Source organism: Coregonus clupeaformis, chromosome 23 (assembly GCF_020615455.1).
Source record: "Coregonus clupeaformis isolate EN_2021a chromosome 23, ASM2061545v1, whole genome shotgun sequence".
In the NCBI taxonomy this organism is placed as follows: Eukaryota; Metazoa; Chordata; class Actinopteri; order Salmoniformes; family Salmonidae; genus Coregonus; species Coregonus clupeaformis.
The window spans coordinates 47,692,740-47,711,447 of NC_059214.1; the positions used below are offsets into that span (position 1 = coordinate 47,692,740).

Here is an 18,708-nt window from a genome sequence, read left to right on the forward strand (position 1 = left end):
ACAGGCTGTGTTCGCTCTCCAGTCCCCCTCCCCCGCCGTGATAGGACAATGAGGCACAGAAGCGAGGCTCGCTGCCAGTCTGCAGTGGAGACCCAGAGGCCGAACCCCCTCCTCCATCGCCCCCCACCCCTGACGACACTGCCTCACCCCTCCTGGGCTCCCCACCGCACACCGCCACCAGCAGCTTGGGTACTTTGACATGGGCGCTAGCGTTAGAATTACCGCTACCTTCCAGCTTGTAGACGGGGATGCTGCAGACAGGGAGAGGGGCCAGGCGCTGGTTGAACAGGGCCGGGTTGGTGACCCAGTCTCGCAGGCCCTTCTGGAGCCTCCTAACGTGGAGGGGCTTGCTGGCCATGCCCACCAGGGACATGATCTCCAGGAACTCCTCCTCGGCCGCCTCGCACAGCTGCTGGACGTCGTCTCCGCCCTGCTGGATGAAGGCCTCGTAGTAGGACAGCAGGTTGGCCCTCTGGAGGATCCTATAGAGCTGTAGCTCCCCAAGGGTCCTGGGCAACACCGCCGCCATACCTGACAGAAACACACTCACAACTTAGTTTCAATGCAGCCCACATACCTGAGAGAACACGCACAGTAATGTCATATACTCTAACCGTCATAAAAACTATGACATAACATGGTATAGTTGAAGTCGGAAGTTTACATACACTTAGGTTGGAGTCATTAAAACTCATTTTTCAACCACTCCACACATTTCTTGTTAACAAACTATAGTTTTGGCAAGTCAGTTAGGACATCTACGTAATTTTTCCAACAATTGTTTACAGACAGATTATTTCACTTATAATTCACTGTATCACAATTCCAGTGGGTCAGAAGTTTACATACACTAAGTTGACTGTGCCTTTAAACAGCTTGGACAATTCCAGAAAATGATGTTATGGCTTTAGAAGCTTCTGATAGGCTAATTGACATCATTTGAGTCAATTGGAGGTGTACCTGTGAATGTATTTCAAGGCCTACCTTCAAACTCAGTGCCTCTTTGCTTGACATCATGGGCAAATCAAAAGAAAATCAGCCAAGACCTCAGAAAAACATTTGTAGACCTCCACAAGTCTGGTTAATCCCTGGGAGCAATGTCCAAGCGCCTGAAGGTACCACGTTCGTCTGTACAAACAATAGTACGCAAGTATAAACACCATGGGACCACGCAGACGTCATACGCGAAGGAGACGCATTCTGTCTCCTAGAGATGAACGTACTTTGGTGCGAAAAGTGCAAATCAATCCCAGAACAACAGCAAAGGACCTTGTGAAGATACTGGAGGAAACAGGTACAAAAGTATCTATATCCACAGTATAACGAGTCCTATATCGACATAACCTGAAAGTCCACTCAGCAAGGAAGAAGCCACTGCTCCAAAACCGCCATTAAAAAAGCCAGACTACGGTTTGCAACTGCACATGGGGACAAAGATCGTACTTTCTGGAGAAATGTCCTCTGGTTTCAAGAAACAAAAATAGAACTGTGTGGATATATTGAAGCAACATCCCAAGACATCAGTCAGGAAGTTAAAGCTTGGTCGCAAATGGGTCTTCCAAATGGACAATGACCACAAGCATACTTCCAAAGTTGTGGCAAAATGGCTTAAGGACAACAAAGTCAAGGTATTGGAGTGGCCATCACAAAGCCCTGACCTCAATCCTATAGAAAATGTGTGGGCAGAACTGAAAAAGTGTTTGCGAGCAAGGAGGCCTATAAACCTGACTCAGTTACACCAGCTCTGTCAGGAGGAATGGGCCAAAATTCACCCAACTTATTGTGGGAAGCTTGTGGAAGTCTACCCGAAATCATTCTCTCTACTATTATTCTGACATTTCACATTCTCAAAATAAAGTGGTGATCCTAACTAACCTAAAATAGGGAATTTTTACTAGGATTAAATGTCAGGAATTGTGAAAAACTGAGTTTAAATGTATTTGGCTAAGGTGTCTGTAATCTTCCGACTTCAACTGTATGTCAAGTCTGAGAAGGGATAGTCTTCACACTTTGTGAACCACTCTGAAATACTATAACCAGCCAAATGTATATATACACACACAAAATAATTTTCATATTCAAACTCCAGAAATACAAAGTAAAGTTCAGCCCTGAAAGACCTGAACAATAAATAATCTATGAATATAAAAACACAGCAAAAATATACCAGATATATACTTCTAATGTCTATGCATTCTCATCGACGGGGCTGTAGTGGAACAGGTTGAGAGCTTCAAGTTCCTTGGTGTCCACATCACCAACGAACTATCATGGTCCAAACACACCAAGACAGTCGTGAAGAGGGCACGACAAAGCCTATTCCACCTCAGGAGACTGAAAATATTTGGCATGGGTCCTCAGATCCTCAAAAAATTCTACAGCTGCACCATCGAGAGCATCCTGACTGGTTGCATCACCGCCTGGTATGGCAACTGCTTGGCCTCTGACTGCAAGGCACTACAGAGGGTAGTGCGTACGGCCCAGTACATCACTGGGGCCAAGCTTTCTGCCATCCAGGACCTCTATACCAGGCGGTGTCAGAGGAAGGCCCTCAAAATTGTCAAAGACTCCAGCCACCCTAGTCATAGACTGTTCTCTCTGCTACCGCACGGCAAGCGGTACCGGAGTGCCAAGTCTAGGTCCAAAATACTTCTCAACAGCTTCTACCCCCAAGCCATAAGACTCCTGAACAGCTAATCATGGCTACCCGGACTATTTGCACTGCCCCCCGACCCCATCTTTTTACGCTGCTGCTACTCTGTTAATTATTTATGCAAAGTCACTTTAACTCTACCCACATGTACATATTACTTCAACTACCTCAACTAGCCGGTGCCCCCGCACATTGACTCTGCACCGGTACCCCCATGTATATATAGCCTCCCTAATGTTATTTTATTTTACTTCTGCTCTTTTTTTCTCAACACTTATTTGTTGTTGTTTTATTTTACTTTTTTATTAAAAATAAATGCACTGTTGGTTAAGGGCTGTAAGTAAGCATTTCACTGTAATGTCTGCACCTGTTGTATTCGGCGCATGTGGCCAATAAAATGTGATTTGATTTGAATAAGATTAGAGTACTGTAGATTAGAGGAATACAGAATATGCATGCAGTCACAGAGAGGTAGATCTGAACACAGCCTAGCCTGCCACACTCCTGGAGACCAGGGAGAGTCACATACCATACATACTCTGCAGCACGCGTAGTTGCTCTGTGATGCGTGATTTGAAGGAGTCAGGCACAGGAGGGTAAATCACAGTATACAGAGTTTATTCCGTAATCCAGCGTAACCAGTCCAGTGCGCAAAACAGGCGCACTGGAACAAACATGCACACGGGGAAAATACCCCGGCAATACAAAATACTGAGCTCAACCGAGCTACTAATCCTCACAATAAACAATCACCCACAAGGACAATGGGGTAGAGGTAACACTTAAACACATACTAATGAGGGGAATATGACCCAGGTGTGTGTAATTGACAAGACAAAACAAATGGAATGATGAGATATGGCACGGCAGTGGCTAGAAGGCCGGTGACGACGAACGCCGAAGCCTGCCCGAACAACGAGGGGAGGCAGCTTCAGAGGAAGTCGTGACATGCTCTCTCTCTCTCTCTCCCCTGAGATCCTTTACAGATACTGTTCACTATATAGATTAGATTATTATATAGATTATAGATCAAGATACTGTTCACTATATAAATCAAGATACTGTTCACTATATAGATTATAGATCAAGATACTGTTCAGTATATAGATTATTATATAGATTATAGATGAAGATACTGTTCACTATTGGAAGGTTTATGCTCTTGTACTCTAATGGTCTAATTGTGTTGCTGTCCTGGACCAGCTTGCTTAGGGGACTCTTCTCCAGGTTCATCTCTCTGTAGGTGATGGCTTTGTTATGGAAGGTTTGGGAATCGCTTCCTTTTAGGTGGTTGTAGAATTTAACAGCTCTTTTCTGGATTTTGATAATTAGCAGGTATTGGCCTAATTCTGCTCTGCATGCATTATTTGGTGTTTTACGTTGTACACTGTGGATATTTTTGCAGAAGTCTGCATGCAAAGTCTCAATTTGGTGTTTGTCCCATTTTGTGAATTCTTGGTTGGTGAGCGGACCCCAGACCTCACAACCATACAGGGCAATGGGTTCTATAACTGATTCAAGTATTTTTAGCCAGATCCTGATTGGTATGTTGAATTTTATGTTCCTTTTGATGGTATAGAAGGCCCTTCTTGCCTTGTCTCTCAGATCGTTCACAGCTTTGTGGAAGTTACCTGTGGCGCTGATGTTTAGGCCGAGGTATGTATCGTTTTTTGTGTGCTCTGGGGCAACAGTGTCTAGATGGAATTTGTATGTGGTCCTGGCAACTGGACCTTTTTTGGAACACCATTATTTTTGTCTTACTGAGATTTACTGTCAGGGCCCAGGTCTGACAGAATCTGTGCAGAAGATCTAGGTGCTGCTGTAGGCCCTCCTTGGTTGGTGACAGAAGCACCAGATCATCAGCAAACAGTAGACATTTTACTTCAGATTCTAGTAGTCTCTCTCTCTCAGCATGGAGTCAACCACTGTGTGTATGTGGGTTGTATGTGTGCATTCTTCCCCCACTCCCTGTCCCCAGTACGGCTTATAGCTACCCAACAGAGCCAGTGAGAAGAGTGACAGGTTGCTGTCTATCACAGTGGCCCTTTTAGATTAGACTGCACTGCATCTGAACACAAGTGTGGGTTTTGCACTGAGAATTTCACACGCACACACACACTTTAGCCAATCCCGATGTGCAATTATAATCAACTCTATCCCAGACATATGTTTGTATATACAGTGCCTTCAGAAAGTATTCATACCTCCTTTGGCCGCCATTCCTTCCAGTTCTCTGCTGCCAATGACTGGAACGAATTGCAAAAATCTCTGAAGCTGGAGACACTTATCTCCCTCACTAACTTTAAGCATCAGTTGTCAGAGCACCTTACCGACCACTGCACCTGTACACAGCCCATCTGAAATTAGCCCACCCAACTACCTCATCCCTATATTGTTATTTATTTTGCTCTTTTGCACCCCAGTATCTCTATTTGCACATCATCTCTTGCACATCTAGCATTCCAGTGTTAATACTATTGTAATTATTTTTGCACTATAGCCTATTTATTGCCTTACCTCCATAACTTACTACATTTGCACACACTGTATATATATTTTCTGTTGTATTTTTGACTTTATGTTTTGTTTTACCCCATATGTAACTCTGTGTTGTTGTTTTTATCGCACTGCTTTGCTTTATCTTGGCCAGGTCGCAGTTGTAAATGAGAACCTGTTCTCAACTGGCTTACCTGGTTAAATAAAGGTGAAATAAATAAAAAATAAATAAAAAATTCCACATTTTGTTGTGTTACAGCCTGAATTCAAAATTGATCAAATTGATTTTTTTTCTCTCACCAATATACGCACATTACCCCATAATCACAAAGTGAAAATGTGCTTTTAGAAAGTTTTGCAAATGTATTGAAAATGAAATACAGAAATATCACATTTACATAAGTATTCACACCCCTGAGTCAATACATTTTTAAATCACCTTTAGCAGCGATTACAGAGTCTTTATGGGCAAGTCTCTAAGAGCCTTGCATACCTGGATTGTACAATATTTGCACTTTATTATTTTTTTAATTCTTCAAGCTCTGTCAAGTTGGTTGTTGATCATTGCTAGACAAGTCTTGCCATAGATCTTCAAGCTGATTTAAGTCAAAATTGTAACTAGGCCACTCAGGAACATTCAATGTTGTCTTGGAAAGCAACTCCAGTGTATATTTGGCCTTGTGTTTTAGGTTATTGTCCTGTTGAAAGGTGAATGTGTCTCCCAGTGTCTGTTGGAAAGCAGACTGAACCAGGTTTTCCTCAAGGATTTTGCCTGTGCTTAGCTCTATTCTGTTTCGTTTTATCCTAAAAAAAACTCCCTAGTCCTTGCCAATGACAAGCATACCCATAACATGATGCAGCCATCACCATACTTGAAAATATGAAGAGTTGTACTCAGTGAGGTGTTGTGTTGGATTGGCCCCAAACATAACGCTTTGTATTCAGAACATAAAGTTAAATTCTTTGCCACATTTTTTGCAGTTTTACTTTAGTGCCTTATTGGAAACAGGATGCATGTTTTGGAATAATTGTATTATGTACAGGCTTCCTTCTTTTCATTCTGTCAATTACGTTAATATTGTGGAGTGACTATAATGTTGTTGATCCATCCTCAGTTTTCTCCTTTCACAGCCATTCAACTCTGTAACTATTTAAAAGTCACCATTGGCCTCATGGTGAAATCCCTGAGTGGTTTCCTTCCTCTCCGGCAACTGAGTTAGGAAGGATGCCTGTATCTTAGTGACTAATCAAAACAAATCCATCTAGCTAGCTTTCAACTGACTGGTGTTACCTAGCTAGAAAGGCTAGCTGCTGGACTTTGGACAAGCAACCTAACATTAGATAACGTTAGCTAGCTAGCTGACTACCTAGCTAATCAAAATATCTGTTTGTATTTATTGGTTATTCTCAGCTTGAATACCACCATATACAGTGATTTCAGAAAGTATTCACACTCCTTAAAATGTATTACATTTTCTGTCACTGATCTACACACAATACCCCATAATGTCAAAGTGGAATTTTGTTTGTAGAAATTTTTTTAAATTAATAAAACATTAAAAGCTGAAATGTCTTGAGTCAATAAGTATTCAACCCCTTAGTTATGGCCAGCCTAAATAAGTTCAGGAGTAAAAATATGCGTAACAAATCGCATAATAAGTTGCATGGACTAATTCCGTGTTCAATAATAGTGGTTAACATGATTTTTGAATGACTACCCAATCTCTGTACCTCACACATACAATTATCTGTAAGGTCCCTCAATCGAGTAGTGAATTTCAAACACAGATTCAACCACAAAGCAGTTTCATTCCTCTCCGGCAACTGAGTTAGGAAAGACGCCTGTATCAGGGAGCTTTTCCAATGCCTCGCAAAGAACGGCACTGATTGGTAGATGGGTAAAAAATAAAAAGCAGACGCTGAACATCCCTTTGAGCATGGTGAAGTTATTAATTACACTTTGGATGGTGTATCAATACACCCAGTCACTACAAAGATACAGGCGTCTTTCCTAACTCAGTTGCCGGAGAGGAATGAAACTGCTCAGGGATTCCACCATGAGGCCAATGGTGATTTTAGTTGAGATATGATTAAACTGAAAATGGATCAACAACATTGTAGTTACTCCACAATACTAACCTAAATGATAGAGTGAAAAAAAAGGAAGTCTGTACAGAATAAAAATACTCCAAAACATGTATCCTGTTTGCAACAAGGCACTTAAAGCTGCAATATGTAACTTTTTGGGCGACCCGACCAAATTCACATAGACATGTGTGTTATAGAACTAATTCTCATTGAAAGCAAGTCTAAGAAGTGGTAGATCTGTTCTATGTGCTCTATTTCTATGCTTCCCATTCTTAAATTTCATTTTTGTGTCTTTTACTTTCGGTTTTGTACACCAGCTTCAAACAGCTGAAAATACAATATTTTGGGTTATAGAAAATATATTTCACAGCGGTTTAGATGGTACAATGATTCTTTACACTACGCTTGCTTGTTTTGTTTCAAAAATTAAGCAAACTATTATAATTTTTGCAAGCAAGAAATGGCGGCGTGATTTCTGCATAGTGCATCTATAAGTAATACTGCAAAAGAAGTGGCAAAGAAATTAACTTTTTGTATTACTTTCTTTATTCGATATTTCTGTATTTCATTTTAAATTAATTTGCAAGCATTTCTAAAAACATGTTTTGACTTTGTCATTATGGGGTACTGTGTGTAGATGGGTGAGAAAAAAATATTTAATCAATTTTGAATTCAGGCTGTAACACAACAAAATGTGGGATAAGTCAAGGGGTATGAATACTTTCTGAAAGCACTGTAGCTAGCTCTCTACAGTATCCTAGGTTTGTTCGCGTACGCTTCTCATGACTGGCAGCCTGGTGCGAGCAGCTGTGTTGTTGCCGAGCAACCGATCCAGTGTTAGAACTCTGAGCTTCGGCTAAAAAAAGATGTTAGCATTGTCAAAATGCTCCAAAAATGTAGCAAAACTGTTGCCCCTATTAACGTATTTAGTCCGAAAGGTGGCAAGTCTAATGATCACTTTATGAACGTCGAGATATTGAGCTACACTACCAGTCAAAAGTTTGGACACATCTACTCATTCAAGGGTTTTTCTTTATTATAGGTTTACAGAAGATAGCCCTATTTGGTAAAAGACCAAGTCCATATTATGGCAAGAACAGCTGAAATAAGCAAAGAGAAACGACAGTCCATCATTACTTTAAGACATGAAGGTCAGTCAATACGGAACATTTCAAGAACTTTGAAAGTTTCTTCAAGTGCAGTCGCAAAAACCATCAAGCGCTATGATGAAACTGGCTCTCATGAGGACTGCCACAGGAATGGAAGACCCAGAGATACCTCTGCTGCAGAGGATAAGTTATTTAGAGTTACCAGCCTCAGAAATTGCAGCCCAAATAAATGTTCAAGACACAGACACATCAACATCAACATCAACTGTTCAGAGGGGACTGTGTGAATCAGGCCTTCATTGTTGAATTGCTGCAAAGAAACCACTACTAAAGGACACCAATAAGAAGACTAGACCTGCTTGGGCCAAGAAACACAAGCAATGGACATTCGACCGGTGGAAATGTGTCCTTTGGTCTGGAGTCCAAATTTTAGATTTGTGGTTCCAACCGCTGTGTCTTTGTGAGACATCATTTGTTTTTCAACAGGACAATGACCCAACACAACTCCAGGCTGTGTAAGGGCTATTTTACCAAGAGAGTGATGGAATGCTGCATCAGATGACCTGGCCTCCACAATCCCCCAACCTCAACCCAATTGAGATGGTTTGGGATGAGTCGGACGGCAGAGTGCTCAGCATATGTGGGAACTCCTTCAAGACTGTTGGAAAAACATTCCAGGTGAAGCTGGTTGAGAGAATGCCAAGAGTGTGCAAAGCTGTCATAAAGGGTGTCTATTTGAAGAATCTCAAATATAAAGTATATTTCGATTTGTTTAACAGTATTTTGGTTACTACATGATTCCATATGTGTTATTTCATAGTTTTGATGCCTTCACTATTATTCTACAATGTAGAAAACAGTAAAAATAAAGAAAAACCCTTGAATGAGTAGGGGTGTCCAAACTTTTGACTGGTACTGTAGGTCGGGGCAAGAAGTTGTATTTTTTTCCTTATGCCGGACGGCTCATGACGAGAGGCAGGGAGTGTGTTGGCTACCTCCAATCAAGTTGATATGTGAAGTTTCATCAACGTTGGTGTCATATTGGCTTAGATATGATGGTAGGGAGATTTGTATGTAGCATTGAGCTTCAATCAATCCCTACTATAGTCGTGCCGACCGGCGCGACTATAATGGATGAGTCCCACTACTCTGTGGCTGAGTCCCACTACTCTGTGGCGGAGTCCCACTACTCTGTGGCTGAGTCCCACTACTCTGTGGCTGAGTCCCACTACTCTGTGGCTGAGTCCCACTACTCTGTGGCTGAGTCCCACTACTCTGTGGCTGAGTCCCACTACTCTGTGGCTGAGTCCCACTACTCTGTGGCTGAGTCCCACTACTCTGTGGCTGAGTCCCACTACTCTGTGGCTGAGTCCCACTACTCTGTGGCTGAGTCCCACTACTCTGTGGCTGAGCCCCAGTACTCCTAAATGGAGTCAGTTAACATCTAAATTAAAAATCAATTACAATTGGACAGGGTGAGAAGGCTAGAGGAGGATGATAGCAGCTAGCATGGTGGTAATGTCAGTATCTGACGTCGCTGCAGGATCTGAGATACTCTCTACTCAGTCTGTCTGTTTTTCAAATACTCTCTTCTTTCTCTGTCACTTACTATCCCACATATCCTCCCTCTCTCCTTCTCTCCTTCTCTCTCCATCTCTCTTTCCTTCTCTCTCTCTCTCTCTCCTTCTCTCCTCTCCTTCTCTCTCTGTGAGTCAGCCTTATCCAGACAGACATGTGCTGCATGGGCTTCCTTTTTCCCCGTCCAAAGTCAGACACGGTTTAGCAAGCTTTACACCTAGCCTACCTGCACACACCCTTACCCAGCACACTACAGAGACACACGCTTACCCAGCACACTACAGAGACACACCCTTACCCAGCACACTACAGAGACACACCCTTACCCAGCACACTACAGAGACACACCCTTACCCAGCACACTACAGAGACACACGCTTACCCAGCACACTACAGAGACACACCCTTACCCAGCACACTACAGAGACACACCCTTACCCAGCACACTACAGAGACACACCCTTACCCAGCACACTACAGAGACACACCCTTACCCAGCACACTACAGAGACACACGCTTACCCAGCACACTACAGAGACACACCCTTACCCAGCACACTACAGAGACACACCCTTACCCAGCACACTACAGAGACACACCCTTACCCAGCACACTACAGAGACACACGCTTACCCAGCACACTACAGAGACACACCCTTACCCAGCACACTACAGAGACACACCCTTACCCAGCACACTACAGACACACACCCTTACCCAGCACACTACAGACACACACCTAGTCTACCTACACACACCCTTACACAGCTCAAATAAGCAAAGAGAAACGACAGTCCATCATTACTTTAAAGACATGAAGTTCAGTCAATACGGAACATTTCAAGAACATTGAAAGTTTCTTCAAGTGCAGTCGCAAAAACCATCAAGCGCTATGATGAAACTGGCTCTCATGAGGACTGCCACAGGAATGGAAGACCCAGAGTTACCTCTGCTGCAGAGGATAAGTTCATTAGAGTTACCAGCCTCAGAAATTGTAGCCCAAGTAAATGCTTCACAGAATTCAAGTCAAAGACACATCTCAACATCAACTGTTCAGAGGGGACTGTGTGAATCAGGCCTTCATAGTTGAATTGCTGCAAAGAAACCACTAGTAAAGGACACCAATAAGAAGAAGAGACCTGCTTGGGCCAAGAAACACAAGCAATGGACATTAGACTGGTGGAAATTTGTCCTGTATTGAGATTTTTGGTTCCAACCACAGTGTCTTTGTGAGATGCGGTGTGGGTGAACGGATGATCTCCGCATGTGAAGTTCCCACCGAAAAGCATGGATGAGGAGGTGTTATGGTGTGGGGGTGCTTTGCTGGTGACACTGTCTGTGATTTATTTAGAATTCAAGGCACACTTAACCAGCATGGCTACCACAGCATTCTGCAGCGATATGCCATCCCATCTGGTTTGGGCTTAGTGGGACTATCATTTGTTTTTCAACAGGACAATGACCCAACACACCTCCAGGCTGTGTAAGGGCTATTTTACCAATAAGGAGAGTGATGGAGTGCTGCATCAGATGACCTGGCCTCCACAATCACCCAACCTCAACCCAATTGAGATGGTTTGGGATGAGTTGGACCACAGAGTGAAGGAAAAGCAGCCAACAAGTGCTCAGCATATGTGGGAACTCCTTCAAGACTGTTGGAAAAGCATTACACATGAAGCTGGTTGAGAGAATGCCAAGAGTGTGCAAAGCTGTCATCAAGGCAAAGGGTTGCTACTTTGAAGAATCTAAAATCTAAAATATATATTTGTTTAGCACTTTTTTGGTTACCACATGATTCCATATGTGTTATTTCATAGTTTTGATGTCTTCACTATTATTCTACAATGTAGAAAATAGTAAAAATAAAGAAAAACGCTTGAATGAGTAGGTGTGTCCAAAATTTTCACTGGTACTAATAGTGAGGGAAAAAAGTATTTGATCCCCTGCTGATTTTGTACATTTGCCCACTGACAAAGAAATGATCAGTCTATAATTTTAATGGTAGGTTTATTTGAACAGTGAGAGACAGAATAACAACAAAATAATCCAGAAAAACGCATGTCAAAAATGTTATAAATTGATTTGCATTTTAATTGTTTACAGACAGATTATTTCACTTATAATTCACTGTATCACAATTCCAGTGGGTCAGAAGATTACATATACTAAGTTGACTGTGCCTTTAAACAGCTTGGAAAATTCCAGAAAATGATATCATGGCTTTAGAAGCTTCTGATAGGCTAATTGACATCATTTTAGTCAATTGGAGGTGTACCTGTGGATGTATTTCAAGGCCTACCTTCAAACTCAGTGCCTCTTTGCTTGACATCATGGGAAAATCAAAAGAAATCAGCCAAGACCTCAGAAAGAAAATTGTAGACCTACACAAGTCTGGTTCATCCTTGGGAGCAATTTCCAAACACCTGAAGGTACCACGTTCATCTGTACAAACAATAGTACGCAAGTATAACACCATGGGACCACGCAGCCGTCATACCGCTCAGGAAGGAGACGCATTCTGTCTCCTAGAGATTAACGTACTTTGGTGCGAAAAGTGCAAATCAATCCCAGAACAACAGCAAAGGACCTTGTGAAGATGCTGTAGGAAACAGGTACAAAAGTATCTATATCCACAATAAAACGAGTCCTATATCGACATAACCTGAAAGGCCGCTCAGCTAGGAAGAAACCACTGCTCCAAAACTGCCATAAAAAAGCCAGACTACGGTTTACAACTGCACATGGGGACAAAGATCATACTTTTTGGAGAAATGTCCTCTGGTCTGATGAAACAAAAATAGAACTGTTTGGCCATAATGACCATCGTTATGTTTGGAGGAAAAAGGGGGTCGCTTGCAAGCTGAAGAACACCATCCCAACCGTGAAGCACGGGGGTGGCAGCATCATGCTGTGGGGGTGCTTTGTTGCAGAAGGGACTGGTGCACTTCGCAAAATAGATGGCATAATGAGGAAGGAAAATTATGTGGATATATTGAAGCAACATCTCAAGACATCAGTCAGGAAGTTAAAGTTTGGTTGCAAGTGGGTCTTCCAAATGGACAATGACATTTACATTACATTTTAGTCATTTAGCAGACGCTCTTATCCAGAGCGACTTACAGTTAAGTGAATGCATACATTTTTTCATTTTTGTATTTATTTTTTTCATTTTATTTTTTTCATACTGGCCCCCCGTGGGAAACGAACCCACATCCCTGCCGGCCAAACCCTCCCCTACCTTGGACGACGCTGGACCAATTGTGCGCCGCCCATGACCCCAAGCATACTTCCAAAGTTGTGGCAAAATGGCTTAAGGACAGCAAAGTCAAGGTATTGGAGTGGCCATCACAAAGCCCTGACCTCAATACTAGAGAAAATGTGTGGGCAGAACTGAAAAAGTGTGTGTGAGCAAGGAGGCCTACAAACCTGACTCAGTTACACCAGCGCTGTCAGGAGGAATGGGCCAAAATTCAGCCAACTTATTGCTGGAAGCTTGTGGAAGTCTACCCGAAACGTTTGACCCAAGTTAAACAATTTAAAGGCAATGCTACCAAATATTAATTGAGTGTATGTCAACTTCTGACCAACTGGGAATGTGATGAAAGAAATAAAAGCTGAAATAAATAAATCATTCTCTCTACTATTACTCTGACGTTTCACATTCTTAAAATAAAGTGGTGATCCTAACTGACCTAAGACAGGGAATTTTTACTAGGATTAAATGTCAGGAATTGTGAAAAACTGAGTTTAAATGTATTTGGCTAAGGTGTATGTAAACTTCCGACTTCAACTGTATATACTACCGTTCAAAGGTTTGGGGTCAATTTTTATCTCAGACTGGCCAATAAAAAGAAAAGATTAAGATGGGCAGTCTGAGATATGGCTTTTTCTTTGCAACTCTGCCTAGAAGGTCAGCATCCCGGAGTCGCGTCTTCACTGTTTACGTTGAGACTGGTGTTTTGTGTTTTGTGGTCCTCTGTAGCTCAGCTGGTAGAGCACGGCACTTGTAACGCCAGGGTAGTGGGTTCGATCACCGGGACCACCCATACACAAACATGTATGCACGCATGACTGTAAGTCGCTTTGGATAAAAGCGTCTGCTAAATGGCATATTATTATTATTATTATTGTGGGTACTATTTAATGAAGCTGCCAGTTGAGGACCTGTGAGGCGTCTGTTTCTCAAACTAGACACTAATGTATTTGTCCTCTTGCTCAGTTGTGCACCGGGGCCTCCCACTCCTCTTTCTATTCTGGTTAGAGCCAGTTTGCGCTGTTCTGTGAAGGGAGTAGTACACAGCGTTGTACAAGATCTTCAGTTTCTTGGCAATTTCTCGCATGGAATAGCTTTCATTACTCAGAACAAGAATAGACTGACGAGTATCAGAAGAAAGTTATTTGTTTTTGGCCATTTTGAGCCTGTAATCGAACCCACAATTGCTGATGCTCCAGATACTCAACTAGTCTCAAGAAGGCCAGTTTTATTGCTTCTTTAAATCAGCACAACAGTTTTCAGCTGTGCTAATATAATTGCAAAAGGGTTTTCTAATGATCAATTAGCCTTTTAAAATGATAAACTTGGATTAGCAAACACAACGTGCCATTGGAACACAGGACTGATGGTTGCTGATAATGGGCCTCTGTACGCCAATGTAGATATTCCATTAACAAAATCAGCTGTTTCCAGCTACAATAGCCATTTACAACATTAACAATGTCTACAGTCGTGGTTAAAAGTTTTGAGAATGACACAAATATTAAACTGCTGCCTCAGTTTTTATGATGGCAATTTGCATATACTCCAGAATGTTATGAAGAGTGATCAGATTAATTGCAAAGTCCCTCTTTGCCATGAAAATGAACTTAATCCCCCAAAAACATTTCCACTGCATTTCAGCCCTGCCACAAAAGGACCAGCTGACATCATGTCAGTGATTCTCTCGTTAACATAGGTGAGAGTGTTGACGAGGACAAGGCTGGAGATCACTCTGTCATGCTGATCGAGTTAGAATAACAGACTGGAAGCTTTAAAAGGAGGGTGGTGCTTGAAAATATTGTTCGTCCTCTTAACCATGGTTACCTGCAAGGAAACACGTGCCGTCATCATTGCTTTGCACAAAAAGTGCTTCACAGGCAAGGATATTGCTGCTAGTAAGATTGCACCTAAATCAACCATTTATCGGATCATCAAGAACTTCAAGGAGAGAGGTTCAATTGTTGTGAAGAAGGCTTCAGGGCGCCCAAGAAAGTCCAGCAAGCACCAGGACTGTCTCCTAAAGTTGATTCAGCTGCGGGATCGGGGCACCACCAGTGCAGAGCTTGCTCAGGAATGGCAGCAGGCAGGTGTGAGTGCATCTGCACGCACAGTGAGGCGAAGACTTTTGGAGGATGGCCTGGTGTCAAGAAGGGCAGCGAGGAAGCCACTTCTCTCCAGGAAAAACATCAGGGACAGACTGATATTCTGCAAAAGGTACAGGGATTGGACTGCTGAGGACTGGGGTAAAGTCATTTTCTCTGATGAATCCCCTTTCCGATTGTCTGGGGCATCCGGAAAAAAGCTTGTCCGGAGAAGACAAGGTACCATCAGTCCTGTGTCATGCCAACAGTAAAGCATCCTGAGACCATTCATGTGTGGTGTTGCTTCTCAGCCAAGGGAGTGGGCTCACTCACAATTTTGCCTAAGAACACAGCCATGAATAAAGAATGGTACCAACACATCCTCCGAGAGCAACTTCTCCCAACCATCGAAGAACAGTTTGGTGACGAACAATGCCTTTTCCAGCATGATGGAGCACCTTGCCATAAGGCAAAAGTGATAACTAAGTGGCTCGGGGAACAAAATATCAACATTTTGGGTCCATGGCCAGGAAACTCCCCAGACCTTAATCCCATTGAGAACTTGTGGTCAAGAGGCGGGTGGACAAACAAAAACCCACAAATTCTGACAAACTCCAAGCATTGATTATGCAAGAATGGGCTGCCATCAGTCAGGATGTGGCCCAGAAGTTAATTGACAGCATGCCAGGGCGGATTGCAGAGGTCTTGAAAAAGAAGGGTCAACACTGCAAATATTGACTCTTTGCATAAACTTTATGTAATTGTCAATAAAAGCCTTTGACACTTATGGAATGCTTGTAATTATACTTCAGTGTACCATAGTAACATTGACAAAAATATCTAAAAACACTGAAGCAGTAAACGTTGTGAAGACCAATACTTGTGTCATTCTCAACTTTTGACCACGACTGTACACTGTATTTCTAATCAATTTTATGTTATTTTAATGGCCAAAAAAATTGCTTTTCTTTGGAAAACAAGGACATTTCTAAGTGACCCCAAACTTTTGAACGGTAGTGTGTGTGTATATATATATATATATATATATATATATATATATTTAAATTGTTTTAATTTAGTCATATTTTCGTAACTTTCTTTTCTTAAAACTGCATTGTTGGTTAAGGGCTTGTAAGTAAGCATTTCACGGTAAGGTCTACACCTGTTGTATTCAGCGCATGTGACAAATAAAATGTGATTTGTTTCAAATAAACGCCTGGTCTAAATGAATTGTTTACGAGGTTACCATTAATTATTTACAAGGTTTAATGTTTGATAAAATAATTCAGTAATCACTCAAAAATTATGGCAATCATCCTCTATTATCGCCAGTAAGAAACTGCTAACCATTGACTGGTAACAGCTGAGAACCGCTAACTAATCAGCAAGCACAAAAACAGTCAACAACTTTGAGAGTACAGACCCACAGAAATCGTCTGATCGCCCTCTATTGGCGAAAGTAAGAACTGACGAAAATGCACAGTTCTGTTAAGGAAAAGTAGTTTTATAGAGGCATACTAAGACAACAGAAACATGACAGTGTGTGAATGATAACACATTAGTGCAGGAAATTAAGAAATTGATTAAAATGCTGGAAGTGAATGCTGGAATTAAACAATTAACTATGCAAATTAGCAAAAGCTGTATGCATTAAGGAAAAAAAACGGATATCTCTAGCTTAAATTGAAGGATTTTGATGGGGATTTTTGTATGAGGTTAATTAGATTGACGCACAGGTGCATCAATAGACTTCAGCTATGTGGGGGAAAAGTGTGACATCACTCCTGCCCCAAGGACTGGAGTTGTCCATCCTTTATCGGTTTTAGTAATGACTCCAAAGTCATTTTAAGTAACTGTACTCAGATATATTAAGTGCAACAGGTTTCATCCAACTCCTCGAATGTTTTGAGTAATGACAGCACATTGGGGTAGTGAAGACGCCCAAATGTAGACGCCCGCCGGCTGTGTACCTGCGACCGGGAAAAATCGGTTTGAGTCTCCCACTCATACAGTAGCCTAAAAACCCCGTCCCGCTTCTACTGTCAGTGTTGCCCAATGCACAGCAGTGCACAACTCTACTCTCCGCATACAAAAGTCATACAAAACGTTACTTTATGTGCCAACAGAATGAATGAATGAATGAGGCTTACAGTAGGATGGATGTGCACTTCAGCAACAATAGGTTGGCTATCAATATTAGGCTATCAACAAATAGTCTTATGCCTCTCAGTCTCTTCTTTATGATATTGGTAATGGCATTTAATGTCTACAAAATTATTTAGCCTATTAAAGTCCAACCTAGATCGTCTATGGGATTCGTCTCAAGTTTGCGCCCTGCTAGAAAACGAAAGAAAACATCCACTGCGGGCGCTCTATAGCCTACCTGCAGAACTCTTCGCGCCGCTCAACCAACCTCTCGTTCCGTTCTTCACTTCTCCGTCCTCTCACGGCGAGAAAACAAATGATGAGTATGTGAAATAGAGGTTTAGTGTCAAGGACATGCTAACTATTGGTTCCGCCCAACTCCCCTACTGTTCGAGTCGGGTTGCTGCTCTGTTGCTACTTTGCTCTCTCACTCCCACGCCGCTGCGTGACGCTGATCACCACGTGGGAGGCTGCTGTATGGAATACCAAGCATCCTATCACACTAGGCAGCGATCGCGGCCAGCGGGAGGGAGAGGTTTGAGTTCATTTTTGAAAAGCCAATTGTAGCATTCTGAAAATAGGCCTACAAGCAACTGTCAATTAACATTGTCAACCAAATTGGCACGGGTTCCCCAAGCATTATGTAGGCTATTCTACTGTCTTGGGGACAACCTCTCCACTATTTTTTGTAGCGATTCAAGTGTATTCCATTGCCACCTTCCTTTAACTTATTTGTTTCAGTCCCACAGTAACAGAACAGTAAAAACAACAACATTCTGATAACAATTCCTGTGATTGGTTACATGAAGTGCCATCAAGAAGCTGTAAAAAAAATACAGGGGACCCTTACCTTACACTAAACTGAGCCATTCTGATAATAGACAGTGTCCCCTGACAAAATCTTTCCCCAGAAAGCGAGAGATATCTGAGAGAGATGGAAGGAGAGAGGATAAAGGAGAAGAGAAAGAGAGAGAGAGAGAGAGAGAGAGAGAGAATACTCCTCCCGAGTGGCACAGTGGTCTAAGGCACTGCATCGCAGTGCTAGCTGTGCCACTAGAGATCCTGGTTCGTATCCAGGCTCTGTCGTTGCCGGCCGCGACTGGGAGACCCATGGGGCGGCGCACAATTGGCCCAGCGTCGTCCAGGGTAGGGGAGGGAATGGCCGGCAGGGATGTAGCTCAGTTGGTAGAGCATGGCGTTTGCAACGCCAGGGTTGTGGGTTCGATTCCCACGGGGAGCCAGTATGAAAAATAATGCACTTACTGTAAGTCGCTCTGGATAAGAGCGTCTACTAAATGACT

General features: G+C 42.5%; 1 protein-coding gene across 1 annotated transcript in view; it reads right to left on the reverse strand.

The window, feature by feature from the left end:
• Window positions 1–17,784, reverse strand: part of LOC121536190 (NGFI-A-binding protein 1-like) — a 37,921-nt gene extending 20,137 nt beyond the window's left edge. The window contains exons 1-2 of the mRNA XM_041843464.2: window positions 17,646–17,784; window positions 1–531 (exon numbers count right to left, since the gene is read on the reverse strand). The exon at window positions 1–531 is cut by the window's left edge and continues 314 nt beyond it. Coding sequence (XP_041699398.1) covers window positions 1–529 — 529 coding nt within the window. The 5' untranslated portion in view covers window positions 530–531; window positions 17,646–17,784. The remainder of the gene's footprint in view (window positions 532–17,645) is intronic.
• Between the last annotated feature and the right edge of the window lie 924 nt (window positions 17,785–18,708).